At 43.8% G+C, this 17,074-nt stretch overlaps 1 protein-coding gene across 1 annotated transcript in view; it reads left to right on the forward strand.

Moving 5' to 3' along the window:
- Positions 1 to 722: 722 nt before the first annotated feature.
- LOC120909510 (colorectal mutant cancer protein-like) overlaps positions 723 to 17,074 on the forward strand; it is a 110,416-nt gene continuing 94,064 nt past the window's right edge. The window contains exons 1-2 of the mRNA XM_040321288.1: positions 723 to 866; positions 9,296 to 9,385. Of these exons, the coding sequence (XP_040177222.1) occupies positions 9,331 to 9,385 (55 nt within the window). The 5' untranslated portion in view covers positions 723 to 866; positions 9,296 to 9,330. The remainder of the gene's footprint in view (positions 867 to 9,295; positions 9,386 to 17,074) is intronic.

Consider the following 17,074-nt stretch of genomic DNA (forward strand, 5'->3'; position numbering starts at 1 on the left):
TTTTTTTTTTTTACGAAAAATATGTAGAAGAATACATATAGGCCTAAACTGAGGAAAAAACATTTTTTTATATATTTTTGGGGGATATTTATTACAGCAAAAAGTAAAAAATATTATTATTTTTTTCAAAATTGTCCCTTTATTTTTGTTGATAGCGCAAAAAAAAAAAAAAAACGCAGAGTTGATCAAATACCACCAAAATAAAGCTCAAATTGTGGGGAAAAAAAGGACGCCAATTTTGTTTGGAAAGCCACGTCGCACGACCGCGCAATTGTCAGTTAAAGCAACGCAGTGCCGAATCGCAAAAAGTGGCCCGGTCGTTGACCAGCAAAATGGTCCGGGCTGAAGTGGTTAATGTTTATTGCTATGGCCATACTGTTTTTGTTTCCTTGTTGGGAAAGTTTCCCAAATTAATCCTCCTTATTTAGCCTTGGTGTGTTAGAGGGTGTGGTATTGTCGAAAAGGTTGTTGTCATCTGGAACCAGGGGATCTATACATTAGCAGCTCCTTTTGGGGGTAAATGCTACACTAGTGACAAACTGCAGCATATTCTATATATACACCATTTTTTATTTTGACTATAGTTCCATTTTAACTATAAGCTTTCAAAACAACTCATGTCTCAGGGTGCAAAACAAAGATTTGAACTAACTGGAAAGCGTAGTTTAAACTACTTGTGTATACAATAAAAAGTATTACTTTATATTTTAAAGGTGGTCTGTACTAGAACTTTACACTGACCTCCATCCTCAGGAAGCCCCTTCCTAGTGGAGGAATGTCCGCATCTCCAGATCATGTCCTGTTTCCTTCCCTTGTTCTCAGTCACTTGTGAACTGAGGACACAATGGTCGACTTAAACATAAGAGGTAAGTTCAAGCCTGCATAATGATGTACAATGGTATGCTTCAACTTTGTCTGTAGTGCTTATGGTTTACTACAATGAAAGAGTTAATAGAAAAATTGTATCTGCGTGGACAGATTTTAACCTTGCGCTATTATGCATACAATGTATTATATTATTATTATTTTTCGTTCAAATAATAGTTTTATTAGTCAGCTCAGCAAATAAATGAACATAGACTGAACACAGTATTTTTCAAGCATTACTAGAGCAGGAGTATAGCCAGTGCGTACATTGTAGCACGATCATTGCATAATCATACTATGAACTGTTGGATACTAATTGAAATTTGCCATAGACCATATGAGAACCTATAAAATATAAAAGACAACAGAGAGGATGAGAGAAAAGAAAGAGGGGATAAGGAAAGTCAAAGAAATTACATAGGAAGGAGAAGATGGGAAAGTAAGGTAGTAGCTCAACCATCGGCTCAGGGCGGATCCTCCCGACGGTGGTATTATATTATGTTATTAAAATGTATATAATGTTTTCCTTTATACTGTTTTGTTGCCCAAGTCTTTTTTTGTTTTTGCTATTTATAACTTGATTTTTTTAAAAGACTAATCATTTCATTGTTATAAGTTTAGTTTAATTTCTTGTAAAGTTTTACATATAAATAATCTACTATAATTGAGTCCCAGAGTGTTTTTTTTTTTGTTAGGGATGCTCTGCACTTTATAGCATTTTCAGTCTACCCTATTAGACAACAGCAGATTTTTTATATATATTTTTTCCAAGGTAATTTTTGGAAGAAAAAATGCATTATCCTGTCCTTTTTGCAACTTTTATACAATTTGCAATTATCATATTAAAAGATAAGCCCCAAATTCTGTTGATTAAAATATCACAAAAGTAAAAAAAAAATTGCAACATAGTAAAGAGGTAAAATTCAAAGAGAATGTTTGTATTTTTCTTTAGGAGAGCTTTCTTAAAGGGGTTGTTTTTTATTTACTAAATAGTTTCCTTTAAGCTAGTGCATTGTTAGTTCACTTACCTTTTTTTTTCGATTTCCCTTCTAAATGTTTTTTTTCTGAATTTCTCACTTCCTGTTTCTCCTCGGTAAGCTTGCCCCCATTATCCAAGCTAGGGGTTAGTCAGCCAGAACAGCTTACTGAAGAGGAACAGGAAGTGAGAAATTCAGACAAAGAAAACAAACATTTAAAAGGGAAATTGAAGGAAAAGGTTAGTGAACCAACAATGCACTAGCTTAAAGGGACCTATTTAGAAAATAAAGATCAGGTTGTGTTGGCAATGGCAACTCGTTTACAATAATCTGCTAACAGCGCTGCTATGCAGCACTGTTTAGCAAGATCCAAAACCCAGAAACTGATCATTTTGGGCAATGGCAGTTCCAATCTGAACATACGCTCAGACTCTCCTGAGCCTCTGATTCTTGGTGCCATTTTTAAAATGGCACCTGAGACTTAAGTGGTTAAAGTCCAATTGAGATCTGAACTGCTGCTCAACACAGAGTTCACAGTGCTCAGGTAAGGGAGTGTGAGTACTGCTGACTGTTCAGGGGCATTTTGGACTGCTGAAGATTGGACCACTGTGATCTGGAGACCATGAGGTAGCTGGCTGAATAGTTAACGTCTCTACTTGCAAATCATACAGCAGATACATCCCACAGGCTCAATCCCTTGATGGAGAAATCCAGCACCCAGTCCAAAGGTGTCTCAGGGGTAAGCTCACTGATCCATCCCTAATGGGGGAAAAGGGCAATCTCTTCAGGGCTCTAGGCTATTAGGCTATTTAACAGCATCCCAGTCACCTTCTTGGCACACCTCCCCAGGGATTGGCTAGACCCTGCTCAATATTTAGTCCTATTATTTAAATCCTATCTCCTTAACTACTTGCCGACCAGCCCCCGCAGTTATACGGCGGCAGGTCAGCTCGGCTGCGCGAGATCACGTAGCTATACGTCATCTCGCTTTTCAGCCAATAGGGGCAAGCGCGCGCCCCCTGCTCGCCCCTGGTGTTGACGCGCGTGCCCGGCGGGCACGATCACCACCGGGCACCCGCGATTGCTCGTTACAGACAGCTCCCGGTCCTGTCAGGGGGAGAAATGACGGATCGTCTGTTCATACAATGTATGAACAGCGATCAGTCATTTCCCCCTAGTCAGTCCCACCCCCCTTCAATTAGAAAACACACAGGGAACATAATTAACCCCTTCCTCGCCCCCTAGTGTTAACCCCTTCCCTGCCAGTTGCATTTTTACAGTAATCAATGCATTTTTATAGCACTGATCGCTATAAAAATGCCAATGGTCCCAAAAATGTGTCAAAAGTGTCCGAAGTGTCCGCCATAAGGTCGCAGTACCGATTAAAATCGCTGATCGCCGCCATTACTTGTAAAAAAAAAATATTAATAAAAATGCCATAAAACTATCCCCTATTTTGTAAACGCTATAACTTTTGCGCAAACCAATCAATAAACGCTTATTGCGATTTTTTTTGACTAAAAATATGTAGAAGAATACGTATCGGCCTAAACTGAGGAAAACATTTTTTTAAATATATTTTTGGGGATATTTATTGTAGCAAAAAGTAAAAAATATTCTTTTTTTTTTAAATTGTCGCTCTATTTTTGTTTATAGCGCAAAAAAATAGAAACCGCAGAGGTGATTAAATACCACCAAAAGAAAGCTCTATTTGTGGGGAAAAAAAAGGACGCCAATTTTGTTTGGGAGCCACGTCGCAAGACCGCGCAATTGTCAGTTAAAGCAACGCAGTGCCGAATCGCAAAAAGGGGCCCGGTCATTGACCAGCAATATGGTCCGGGGCTGAAGTGGTTAAAGTGAAGTAAAGGATCACCTTTTAAAACAACCCATTCAGTTTGACCACTAGTGTTGAGCAGAATATGCCATATTCGATTTCGCGATATATCTCGAATATATATTCGAATATTCGAGATATATTCGCTAAATTCGAATATTCGTGATATTTTATCGAAAGTAAATGATTGCGATTTTTCGCTATTGCGAATGCGAAAATAATTGCGATTTTTTGATAACTGCGGTAGGAGCACTCTGATTGGCTCAGAATATTCGTGATATTTTATCGAAATATCGCAACATGCGAATGCGATATTTATTGCGCAATTTCGAGAAATGCTGGAGGAGCGCTCTGATTGGCTCAGAATATTCGTGATATTTTATCGAAATATCGCAACATGTGAATGCGATATTTATTGCGCAATTTCGAGAAATGCTGTAGGAGCACTCTGATTGGCTCAGAATATTCGTGATATTTTACAATACAAAATAATTGCGAATATTCGGCAAATGCGGAAGGAGCACTCTGATTGGCTCAGAATATTCTTGATATTTTACAATACAAAATAATTGCGAATATTCGGCAAATGCAGAAGGAGCACTCTGATTGGCTCAGAATATTCTTGATATTTTACAATACAAAATAATTGCGAATATTCGGCAAATGCGGAAGGAGCACTCTGATTGGCTCAGAATATTCTTGATATTTTACAATACAAAATAATTGCGAATATTCGGCAAATGCAGAAGGAGCACTCTGATTGGCTCAGAATACTCTTGATATTTTACAATACAAAATAATTGCGAATATTCGGCAAATGCGGAAGGAGCACTCTGATTGGCTCAGAATATTCTTGATATTTTACAATAGAAAATAAAAAGTGTTTTGCATTGGTGGTGATTCTTTACTCTATCCATCTGTCACAGCCGTTTGTCAATCAAACACCTTAAAGATTGAACACGTTCATGCTGCATGCTTTGGACTTTTTTTCACTTCACATATCAAAGACATTTTTATGAAAGATTATTTTTCTATTATTGGGACTATATTTCTTTATATATTTGTTTCACTGTGTATTTCACAAGTTATTTGCGCTTGCTTATTTTATAATTTGCCCACATGTCTTGTCACTAGACATATTTTTTATTCTTGTAGAGCGACTCCATTTTCTGTCTTGTATTAATTTATGTTGTATAACATTTTTGAGTTGCTGCTGTATTCTCCCCTTTTTTAAGGTATGCGCAATTTTTTCCTTCTTACAAAAAATAATAATATCAAACATACAAATATTCATAACATACACATACACAAAGCCCCCCCCTTTTGCATCAGAGACAATCAGAGTTCTCCTACCACAGTTATCGAAAATTCGCAATCATTTTCGCATTCGCAATAGCGAAAAATCGCAATTTTTTTTTTTTTCAATTTGGCAACATAAAAGGATCGCCTCAGCTTAGCTACTCGGCCCAGGGTCTCTAATCATACCAGCAATGCTTTTAGACGTCGATAGGATGTGATCTGTTTTAAAAATCAAATTGAAAAAATGCGAATATTCGGAATTGCGAATATTCACCGCGAAATTCGAAATATAGCGCGATTTCTCGAATATGCTATATTCGAGTCGAATATTCGCAATGCGAATATTCGTGAGCAACACTATTGACCACTTCCAGGCCACCCACCGCATATATATTGCGGCAAGATTGGCCAGGATGACTAAAATCACGTACCTGTATGTGATTTTGTGCACGCGATGTAGGGGGCACGCACGCCGCTGTCAGATGGCATTGCATGATGACCTCAATATTCAGCTCTGTAATGTACCTGTGACTACCTGTATAGTATGTGGGGTATTTTGCTGATTTTTGGGTATGGACACAGTGGGAGCTAATCATTGGGTCCAACCCGCGACCCACCGATCATTCAGCGGAGAGACGGAGCAGCAGTCTGCCTATGCAAGCAAGGCAAACCGCTGATCTGTCAGGGAGCAAAAGAGAGATCTTGTGTTTCAGCTAAGCAGAAACACAGCTCTCTTTTCCTCCAGTGTAGCCGCCCCCCACACGGTTAGTAATTATCTCCCAGGGACACACTTAACCCTTTGATCGCCCCTGGTTTTAACCCCTTCTCTGTCAGTGTAATTTATACTGTGGCAGTGCATTTTTATATGCCCCAAAAAGTGTCACTTAGGGCCAGATTCTTGTAGAATTCGCGGCGGCGTAGCGTAAGACATTTACACTACGGCGCCGCAAATTACTGGAGCAAGTGCCGTATTCTCCGGAAAACGTCAATGACGCCGACGTGAGCGTCATTGACGTAAAGTCGTATTCGCGGACGACTTAGGAAAACGACGTAAACGACGGAAAAAGCCGACGCTGACCCGACGCCATACTTAACATGGCACACGACGGACCTTCGTAAACTTGCCCCTCATATAGCAGGGGCAAGTTTCCGCTCACGGAAACGTCGTAAAATCACTGCGTCGTTCGCGCGTACGTTCGGGAATCTCGCGTAAATAGCTAATTTGCATAGACAACGGGGAAAACGACGATGCGACACCTAGCGGCGGGAAAAAAATTGCATTTAAGATCTGACAGCGTAAGAGCCTTACGCCTGTCAGATCTAATGGGTATCTATGCGTAACTGATTCTAAGAATCAGTCGCATAGATACGCCGGGCCAGATTAGGACTTACGACGGCGCAAATGGCGTTGCGCTGTCGTAAGCCTTTTAAGAATCTGGCCCTTAGTGTCCAATTTCTCCGCCGCAATGTCGCAGTCCTGCTTAAGATCGCAGATCGCCACCATTACTAGTAAAAAAAAAAATGACAAAAAATCTATCCCATAGTTTGTAGACACAATAACTTTTGTGCAAACCAATCAATATACGATTATTGGGATTTTGTTTTTAACAAAAATATGTAACAGAATACATATTTTCATTGGGAATGTTTTTTAGCAGAAAGTAAAAAATATTGTTATTTATTCAAAATTGACAGTTTTTTTTTTGTTTGTTTATAGCGCAAAAAATAAAAACTCCAGAGGTGATCAAATTCCATAAAAAAAAGCTCTATTTGTGGGAAAAAAGGACATACATTTTCTTATGGGTACAGCGTCGCACGACCACACAATTTTCAGTTAAAATAATGCAGTGCCATATTGCAAAAAATGGCCTGGTCAGAAAGTTGGTTAAAACTAGATGTGCACTGCCGAAAAAATTCGTTAATTTTCTTTTTTATTTTATTGTTTTTTTTTTTGCTTTTTTCGAAAATCATGAAATTCGGAAATTAAAAAAGAGGAGATTTCGGAATTAACAAATTTGGCAAAATTCATTAAAAAACGAACACGGAACTAAACAAATTGCACATGTCTAGGTAAAACCTTCCGTAGCTGAAGTGGTAAAAATAGAAATGAAAGCAAAATAATTTTGTATAGATATAAAAATACCTTTTTTCCCTTTTTTTTAATAAGTGATCACATTCCCTCTGTTCTCAGCTGCATACGAGCTGGGGAGGAGGAGACGCAGTAGCACACTGAGCTTCCCAGTGAATGGCTGGGCAGCGGGGGGGTGTCAGGACAAGTCTGATCATTGGAGGAGAGCACACAGAGTTCCCAGCATAGCTAGAGAACTGACCACGCTGTGTTCTCCTGCTTAATGTGGTTAGTTTTTAATAGGAAAGCGGAGGGACTGGCAGGAACACCAGGGATTTCACACAATGGAAGCAATACAAAGAGAACAGGATACTTGCTCATACAATTACATTGGTACATCAGGCACATATCAAGAATAGGGATGAGCTCCGGCGTGTTTGCACAGTCTACGTGCAGAGCCCGCCAGGAAGTCTGCACGGCGCTGCACTAATCACAGGCAGGGAGACATTGTCCCGATGCTCGGCTGCAGAGATCGGGAAATGTCTCCATGCCTGTGGTTAGCGCAGCGCCGTGCAGACTTCCTGGTGGGCTCTGCACGTGGACTGTGCGAACACGCCGGAGCTCATCCCTAATCAGGAATATGAAGTGTTGGGAAAACAAACGCTGTAAGGCTGGATTCGCACCTATCCATATTTAGTGCTTTTTGCACGTTGCAGATTTGCTCTACAGAACGTGTTCCATAGGAAATCATGTTAGATGGACTGTAGTACAAATCTGCAAAATGCAAAAAGGACTAAAAATGCATAGTTGTGAATCCAGCCTTAGCTCAAGAAACTTCTTTCAGAGACAGTAATCAAATGCCCAGCCTATGAAGCCCTGAACAGTCCAGACCAAAGAATTACTGCTTTCTTGATTACAGGAGGAGTTAAACTAAATTTTCCCACCAAACTACCCTAACAGGTGCTACATATGTGTAGGGACCCTGCATTTAGCTGGGGTGTTTGCAGCTAAATTTATTCTGTTTTGCTTTCAGCCAGCAGCCAGCCTGAGCTTTGTTTTATGTGTTCACTGGGTTATTCCTAGGTTCAAGATATTCTGTTACTGTTGGGTTATCTCTAATAGTTCTGTTGGGTTATCTCTAATAGTTAGTGGTAGAACAATGTATTGAGTTATAAATATTTATCTGTGTTGAACAACTACTAAGTGTCGGTTCACACAGGGGCAACACAACTTCCAGCGTGACTTTGCAAGACCACTTCAGCGCGACTTACATCGCAACTTCAAGTTGCCTCCAGGACAGGTGACTTTGCCAGTGGCCAATTAAACAATAATCAGCTCTGTGGGAGGTAGGGGTTTGTCTGAGAAAACTATTTTCTCTTCCTGTAAAGTTGCTTCAGTTGTCTACAAATTGCCTAGAAGTTACCTAGAAGTAGTACAGGAACCTTTTCTAAAGTCGGAGCGAGTTCAGAAGAATTTCTCATGTCGCGCGATTTGGGGAGACACAAGTCGGATCCCAAGTCGCTGTAGTGTGAACTGGCACTTAGTGTTTTTCCAGTGATGTGAGCTGCAGGGAGAGGATAAATAGAGGATAAATATTTGGAGCAACCTTCCAGAAAGGTTTTTGCCTGGTGAGGATGTCAGTATGTCTCTACCTTCACTGCGTAGTGATGATGCCACAATGAAGAGGTCTTTTTTTGGGGCCTTGCCTAAGAGCTAAGAAATTTAAGCTGGGTTTTGTTAGGGCTTAGAGAATGAGGAAGATGACTGTCTGGAGCACCTTCACAGGAGTCTGCTATGTAGAAGAATGTCCAGGAGAGCTTGGGGGAATCCGCTACCAGATGGGCATTGCATGATGACCTCAATATTCAGCTCTGTAATGTACCTGTATAGTATGTGGAGTATTTTGCTGTTTTTTTTGGGTATCCTGTACCTCTATCCTTTTCTCCAGAGGTTTCTTAAGCAAAAAATAAGTAAAATGTGTGTATGTGTGTGTATATATATATATATATATATATATATATATAATTAGCATATAAACTAAAGTGAATGGGGCTCAATTGTTTGTTTTTCCCCACCATATGCCAAAGACCCATCCAGAGATGGAAAATTGATAGATTCCTAAGCCAATTGAGGGTTCATCACCAACATTGCCCAGCGGTAATGGGTGCTACATGTGCATTATAGTACTTCCAAAGCATTTTGTACAGAACAGAGAGAAGAGGTTACTAATTAAGTGTCTTATTGTTTCAGCTTAAGAAAATTTTAATCGCGCTACAGCAAAAGAGATGGAGGAATCTCCTCAATCAGATCATGAAATTCAGGCACATATTGGAAATGAAGGTAGTTGTATATAAAGTTGTATATAAAGAATTCAGCCTGTGTTGTTATTACAAACCTTAAAGCGGTATTGAACCCAAAGCCAAAAATGTAATATATTGCAGCTTGTCAATCATTAGATTTGTTTTCTTTTTTTAAGGCTTTTTTCACTATGTTGGGGTCAGGGATGCACCACAGGGTAGTGAACCCTATAGCCGACTGCTGCTATCAGAGAGGAAGCGTGAACCCAAGATTCCCCAGGGCGCGGAGTCTAAGATCCAGCTTTGTGTTCACCAGAGCCTCTAGTGGTAAGGATGGCCTTCGCCGCAGCTGGATCCAGGTCGCGACCCCTGGGATCCCCTAGGTCACGCTCCCCAGGGAGAGAGGGGAAGCAGCAAGCAGGACAAGCAATAGTGATGGGTAAGCCGAGGTCAGGGCAACAGGCAGACAATGGTAACCGAGGAACAGGCAAAAGGTCAGGGTCACAGGCAAACAGGAGCCAAAAACGGTACACAGGAAGGTAATCATAGCACACTGCAGACAGGAACTTAAGCTAACAACACGGTTGAACAGCACTGTAGACCTGTAGTGCAACAGTTAATATAGACTTCCTGGGATGGCCTGGGTGGGGCCATGCAGGAAGGAGAGGTGATAAAAAGGCAACCAGAACATAGTCAGGCCTCTAATGAACAGATGGAGACAGGTAAGCTGCCAGACTTTATTGCATATCCATGACACTCTATTTGTGTGAAAAAAATTATAAAAATGTAATTTACAGGATTGCATAACCAGTTAAACTAGTGTTGATTGCATGCAGCTGCATACATTTTGGCCTAAACTGAGGAAGAAATTAATTTTTTTGGTGGGATATTTATAAAACCAAAAAGTAAAAATATTAGGGCTGTTACTGATTAAAATTTTCGTATTCGATTAATCGATTTTTTTTTAATCGATTAATCGACTAATTTCGATTAATTATAATGCACATACAGATCCAACTGCTTTTAGCTGATCTCCTTGCATTGCAACTCTCCATTAGTCTGTGGTAAATGTTGTATAGACTATATACAATTACCCGACACTAGTTAGTTTCCACAATCCATGACTTCACTTCACAGTTCACACAAATACGTTTTAAATTCAAACTGTAGCAAGTAATTTTTTCTTATTAAACTTTAAGAAAAACGTAGAAAGTTAGTTTAACTTTAATTGTAAAACGTATCTAGTATATTGACTTCAGTCACTTTATAGTAGGCATCACTTTAGCCAGTCACACAGACATACCAGAGTGTTTACATTTTCTGGAAGCAGACATGATTGCATTTTATTGACAATATACCCTGAAGAACCGAACAGTCTTTCGCACAGAACAGATGTTGCCGATACACAAAGAATTGTCTGCACAAAACTGCTTAGGACAGGAAAACGATGGTTATTTTTGCCCTCTTCCCCTGATGGAGCCTGATGCATCCTCCTGCTCCACAGATGCAAAGGTACCTCAATCCAATGGGTGCAGTTTACTCGCATCCAGCAGGGTAAGTCTCACAGTTCAGGCTGTCCGGTGATGTCAAAAAAATTAAAGATTAATCGAGGAATAATCTTTAATTTCCCCAGCCCTAAAAAATATTGCTTTTTTTTTCAAAATGGTACCTTTTTATTATAGCGCAAAAAATAAAAACCACAAAGGTGATCAAATACCACCAAAAGAAAGCTCTATTTGTGGTAAAAAATTGTTTTTTTTGGGGAACGACACACAACCGCGCAATTGTCAAAGCGACGCAGTGCCATATCGCCAAAAATGGCCGGTCATTAAGAGGCTGGAGTGGTTAAGGACCCTTGGGTGCAAGTCATTTGGTCACTATCCTCTGTTAGAAACAAGGGTGCTTCCTGTGACGTGTCCTGTTTCCCTTGTGAAGACTGAGGAGAAGAATAAATATAATACCTTCGCCATCTCTCCGTCTTTTGTAATCAGATTCCCATCATCATTCTTTATGGGGCCAATATGATCAGACCTCCCTCTTTTACTATTTATATACTTAAAAGATTTTAGAGGTATTTAGAGGTTGCAAATAGGACTTGTTACTGTACTTACCACAGGTTTAGGTGCTTTGTTCAACCTACCACTAATGCCCTTAATACTACCCTCTGCAATTTGTTCCATGCTGGCTAACTCTACATCTGGACCTACCCCATCACCTAGTTTAAAAGCCCCTCTAACTTATCGCCCATCTTCTCTTCCAGCTGATCTGCACCTTCCCCATTTAGGTGCAGTCCGTCCCAGCTAAAGAGCTTGCAACAGACTGAGAAGTCGGCCTAGTTCTCCAGAAACTCAAACCCCCATCTTTCTACACCAGCTCCTCAGCCACTTGTTTACTTCCCTAATCTCCCGCTGCCTTTCTGGTATGGTTAGAGGTACTGGTTTTATTTCTGAGAATACTACCTATTCCCCAATTTAGCTCCTAAGTCCCTAAAATCATTTAGGACATTCTATCTTCCTCTCACTTTGTCATTGGTGCCAACATACACCTTGACAGTCAGATCTTCCCCAGCCCCTCCCAGTAATCTGTTTACCAGATCTGTGATGTGCCAAACCCGAGTGCCTGGTAGACAACATGCAGCTTGGCGCTTAAGGTCTTTGTGACAGAATGTCCTCTCTGTCGTTCTGAGAATTGAGTCCTCTACCACCAGAATCTGTCTTTCCTTTCCCTTGGCTTCACCCCCAACCTCACTGAAGGAGTTATTCCCCTGGCAGCTATGGGGTACAATGCCAGTCCCTGACTGGTTTCATGAATGTCACACAACGGTGTGTACTTATTGGGATGTTCCAGCCCGGGATCGGCCTCCCTGACTCTTTCCTCTCTACCCTTTCTGACTGTCACCCATCTACTCTGTCACTGTCACTCATCTACCCTGCTCTGGTGCCTGCACCTCTTTGTCTCGTCCCACCTCTGGGTTGAAATATAATAGAAGGATAAACAGGTTAAAAAAAATGCCACAAGAGGGCGACATGACACCTCCATACTGCCTGTTAAATGTGGTTTAAAAATGCGATCCATTGCAAGCACTAAGAGTTTTTCAGAAGCTTAAGGGAGAAATCCAGCCTGAGCTTGTTTGGCTGGACTTCTTCTAGGGGTCACAGGAGTGCAATTCGTTTTGCACTCCTGTGACCCATTTTCAGCAGGGAATTCCGCTCTCTGCTAATATCACTGGAATCAGTCCAGGCACCGCGTCTTCACGACAATAAAGTCTGGATCCACCAGGTGCCTGGACTGATGCCTGTCTCAGCCTCTTAGAGAGATGCTGAGAGACTGAGATGGCCGATCCCCACCCCTTCACAACTCAGTGCTCCAATGAGCATGGAGGAGCAGAGAGGAGAGCTGGTGATTGACAGTCAACATCTCTTCTCTTAGGGATCTGTGAGAACCAAGCCATTGGCGATGTTCGATCGCTTGGTTCTCAATGTAGAGACGCCGGGGGACAGGTGCAGAATTGGACCGATTGTCAGGTCACCTGTGGCCCGGTGACAAGTGCACCCTGTAGGGGTCAGGGATGCACCACAGGGAAGTGAACCCTATAGCCGACTACTGCTGGCAGGGAGGAAGCGTAACCCAAGATCACCCAGGGCGCGGAGTCTAAGACCCAGTTTTGTATTCACCAGAGCCCTTGGTGGTAGGGATGGTCTTGGCCGCAACTGGGTCCAGGTCGCGTTCCCGGGATTCCTTAAGTCACACTCCGCAGGGAGAAGGGGGAAGCAGCCAGCAGGACAAACAGTGGTGATGGACAGGCCGAGGTCAGGGCAACAGGCAGACAAGGATAACCGTGGAACATGCAAATAGTCAGGAGCACAGGCAGACAAGGAAGTCGGGGACAAGCCAAAACGGTACACGGAAAGATGATCGTAGCACTCTGCAAACAGGAACTAGCAATTACACTGCAGACAGGAACTAGGCATAGGAACACTGTTGAACAGCACTGCAGACCTGTAGAGCAAAGGTTAATATAGGCTTCCTGGGATGGACTAGGGTGGAGCCATACAGGAAGAGGAAGTGATAAAAAGGGAAACCAGAACAGGATCTGCCTCTAATGAACACATGGAGATCAGGTAGGCAGACAGACTTGATGCATATTCATGACAGTACCCTCCCTCTTACGAGGCCTCCCTCTTCCCCGCCTGGGTTCGGGTTTAGAGGGAAACTTCAGATGAAAATTCTTCAATAGACGAGGTGCAAAGACCTCTGATGCAGGAACCCAAGACCTCTCCTCAGGACCAAAGCCTTTCCAATGAACAAGGTACTGAAGAGCGCCTCTACAGAGTCGGGAATCCAGAACTTGACTGACCTCATATTCCTGATTCTCCTCAGAGACTGGTGCCATGGTGGGGAGAGGACGAGAGAACCTATTAAGGACTAAAGGCTTCAGAAGGGAAACATGGAAGGAGTTAGAGATTTTGAGGTTTTTGGGAATCTGAAGTTTGAAACAAACTGGATTCAGCTTAGCCATTATGGTGTATGGACCAATGAATCTTGGAGCAAACTTCAGAGAAGGAACTCGGAGCTTGATGTTTCTGGTGGAGAGCCAGACTTTGTCCCCTGGTTGAAGAGAAGGCGGTTTACGCCTGCGGCGGTCAGCAAAGCCTTTGAATTTGTCAGCAGCTGCCCGGAGGGAATCATGGACGTCACTCCAGATGGAATTGAAGGACTCTTGAGCTGAAGCCAAAGCTGGGATATCCAGAGAACAGGTCATGGGAAGTGGAAGTTGAGGATGTCTTCCATAAACTGAGAAAAAGGGTGTTCTCTGCGAACTGGTATTAACATGATTGTTATGGGAAAATTCCGCCCATGGAAGTAGAGAGGACCAATCGTCATGATGAGCGGAGACTAAGGTACGAAGAAAAACCTCTAACTCCTGATTAACCCTCTCCGTCTGCCCATTGGATTGAGGATGGTAAGAAGAGGAAAAATCCAAAGCAATATTGAGGGATTTGCAAAAGGCTCTCCAAAAACGAGACGTAAATTGAACACCCCTGTCTGAAAGAATATGAGAAGGAACCCCATGAAGACGGAAAATCTCTCGAACAAAAATGGGGACCAAGGCAGGAGCAGAAGGAAGACCTGGAATGGGAACAAAATGTGCCATTTTGGAGAACCGATCGACTACCACCCAAATGACCGTATTACCGTCAGACAGTGGAAGATCGGTGATAAAATCCATGGCAATGTGAGCCCAGGGCTCCTTGGGAATGGGCAAGGGCATGAGGAGACCAGCAGGAGCTTGTGTGGAGGATTTGAACTGAGCACAGACATGACAAGCCTTGACATAGTCTTTAACCTCTGAGCGGAGATTTGGCCACCAATAGTGACGACTAATGAGTAGGAAGGACCGGAGGAAACCAGCATGGCCCGCCACCTTGGAATCATGTCCCCAACAAAGGATCTTGGCTCTTAGCTCAGTGGGGACAAAGGTCTTACCAGGAGGAATTTTTGAGTCCAGGGTGGTAGAATGGGCAACAATGCATGAAGTTGGAATGATCGGCTCAGGTTCAAGAGTGAGATCTTCGTCCAAGGTGTCAAAGGATCTAGAAAGCGCATCAGCCCGACCGTTGCAGGAACTAGGTTTGTATGTAATCGTGAAACTGAAACGGGAAAAGAAGAGACTCCACCTGGCCTGTCTGGGATTCAGACGTTTAGCATTCTGTAAGTACTGTAGATTCTTGTGATCGGTGAAGATCGTTATGGAGTGAGGAGAACCCTCCAAAAGATGACGCCACTCTTCTAGCGCCAATTTAATTGCGAGAAGTTCCCGGTCACCGATGGCATAATTTCTCTCTGCCTGAGAGAATTTTTTGGAAAAGAACGCACATGGTTGACGTCTCTTCTCAAAAAGTTGAAGAAGCACCGCTCCCACTCCCACTGAAGAAGCGTCCACTTCAATAAAGAATGCCTCCTCAGGGTTTGGTCTCCTCAAAAGAGGTCCAGAGACAAAGGCCTGTTTCAGATCGTGAAACGCAGAGACAGCTTCGGAAGGCCAGTCTTTGGCATTAGCACCCTTCTTGGTCAAAGCGATAATAGGCGCGGCAATGGAAGAATAATTCCTGATGAACTGCCTATAATAATTTGTGAAACCAAGAAAGCGCTGTGTGGCCTTGAGGCTAGCAGGAAGAGGCCAATTGGTAATGGCTAAGACCTTCCCAGGATCCATACGAAGGCCCAAGCTTGAAACAAAGCATCCTAGAAACAGGACCTCAGAACATTCAAAGGAGCATTTCTCCAGTTTGGCATAGAGATTATTCTCTCTGAGGCGCTGGAGTACAGTGCGGACATGGTTCCTGTGGACACGCAGATTTTCCGAAAAGATTAGAATGTCATCCAGATAGATGACAACTAGGGTTGTCCCGATACCACTTTTTTAGGACCGAGTACAAGTACCGATACTTTTTTTCAAGTAGTCGCCGATACCGAATACCGATACTTTTTTTAAATGTGTCCCCAAATGCAGCCATGTCCCCCCACAGATGCAGCCATGTCCCCCCACAGATGCAGCCATGTCCCCCCACAGATGCAGCCATGTCTCCCCCCCATCCAGCCATGTCTCCCCCCCATCCAGCCATCGTCTCCCCCCATCCAGCCATCGTCTCCCCCCATCCAGCCATCGTCTCCCCCCATCCAGCCATCGTCTCCCCCCATCCAGCCATGTCTCCCCCCCATCCAGCCATGTCTCCCCCCATCCAGCCATGTCTCCCCCCATCCAGCCATGTATCCCCCCCATCCAGCCATCGTCTCCCCCCATCCAGCCATCGTCTCCCCCCATGCAGCCATGTCTCCCCCCATGCAGCCATGTCTCCCCCCATCCAGCCATGTATCCCCCCCATCCAGCCATGTATCCCCCCCCATCCAGCCATGTATCCCCCCCATCCAGCCATGTATCCCCCCATCCAGCCATGTCTCCCCCCATGCAGCCATGTATCCCCCCATGCAGTCATGTATCCCCCATGCAGTCATGTATCCCCCCCATGCAGCCATGTCTCCCCCCCATCCAGCCATGTATCCCCCCATCCAGCCATGTATCCCCCCATCCAGCCATGTCTCCCCCCATCCAGCCATCGTCTCCCCCCATCCAGCCATGTCTCCCCCCATCCAGCCATGTCTCCCCCCATGCAGCCATGTCTCCCCCCATGCAGTCATGTATCCCCCCATGCAGTCATGTATCCCCCCATCCAGCCATGTATCCCCTCCATCCAGCCATGTATCCCCCCATCCAGCCATCGTCTCCCCCTATCCAGCCATCGTCTCCCCCCATGCAGCCATCGTCTCCCCCCATGCAGCCATCGTCTCCCCCCATGCAGCCATCGTCTCCCCCCATGCAGCCATGTCTCCCCCCATGCAGCCATGTCTCCCCCCATGCAGCCATGTATCCCCCCATGCAGTCATGTATCCCCCCCATGCAGCCATGTCTCCCCCCCATCCAGCCATGTATCCCCCCATCCAGCCATCGTCTCCCCCCCATCGTCTCCCCCCATGCAGCCATCGTCTCCCCCCATGCAGCCATCGTCTCCCCCCATGCAGCCATCGTCTCCCCCCATGCAGCCATCGTCTGCCCCCATGCAGCCATCGTCTCCCCCAATGCAGCCATCGTCTCCCCCCATCCAGCGTCTCCCCCCATCCAGCGTCTCCCCCCATCCAGCGTCTCCCCCCATCCAGCCATGTTCCACTTACC

This window comes from Rana temporaria, chromosome 1 (genome assembly GCF_905171775.1).
Source record: "Rana temporaria chromosome 1, aRanTem1.1, whole genome shotgun sequence".
NCBI classification, from domain to species: domain Eukaryota; kingdom Metazoa; phylum Chordata; class Amphibia; order Anura; family Ranidae; genus Rana; species Rana temporaria.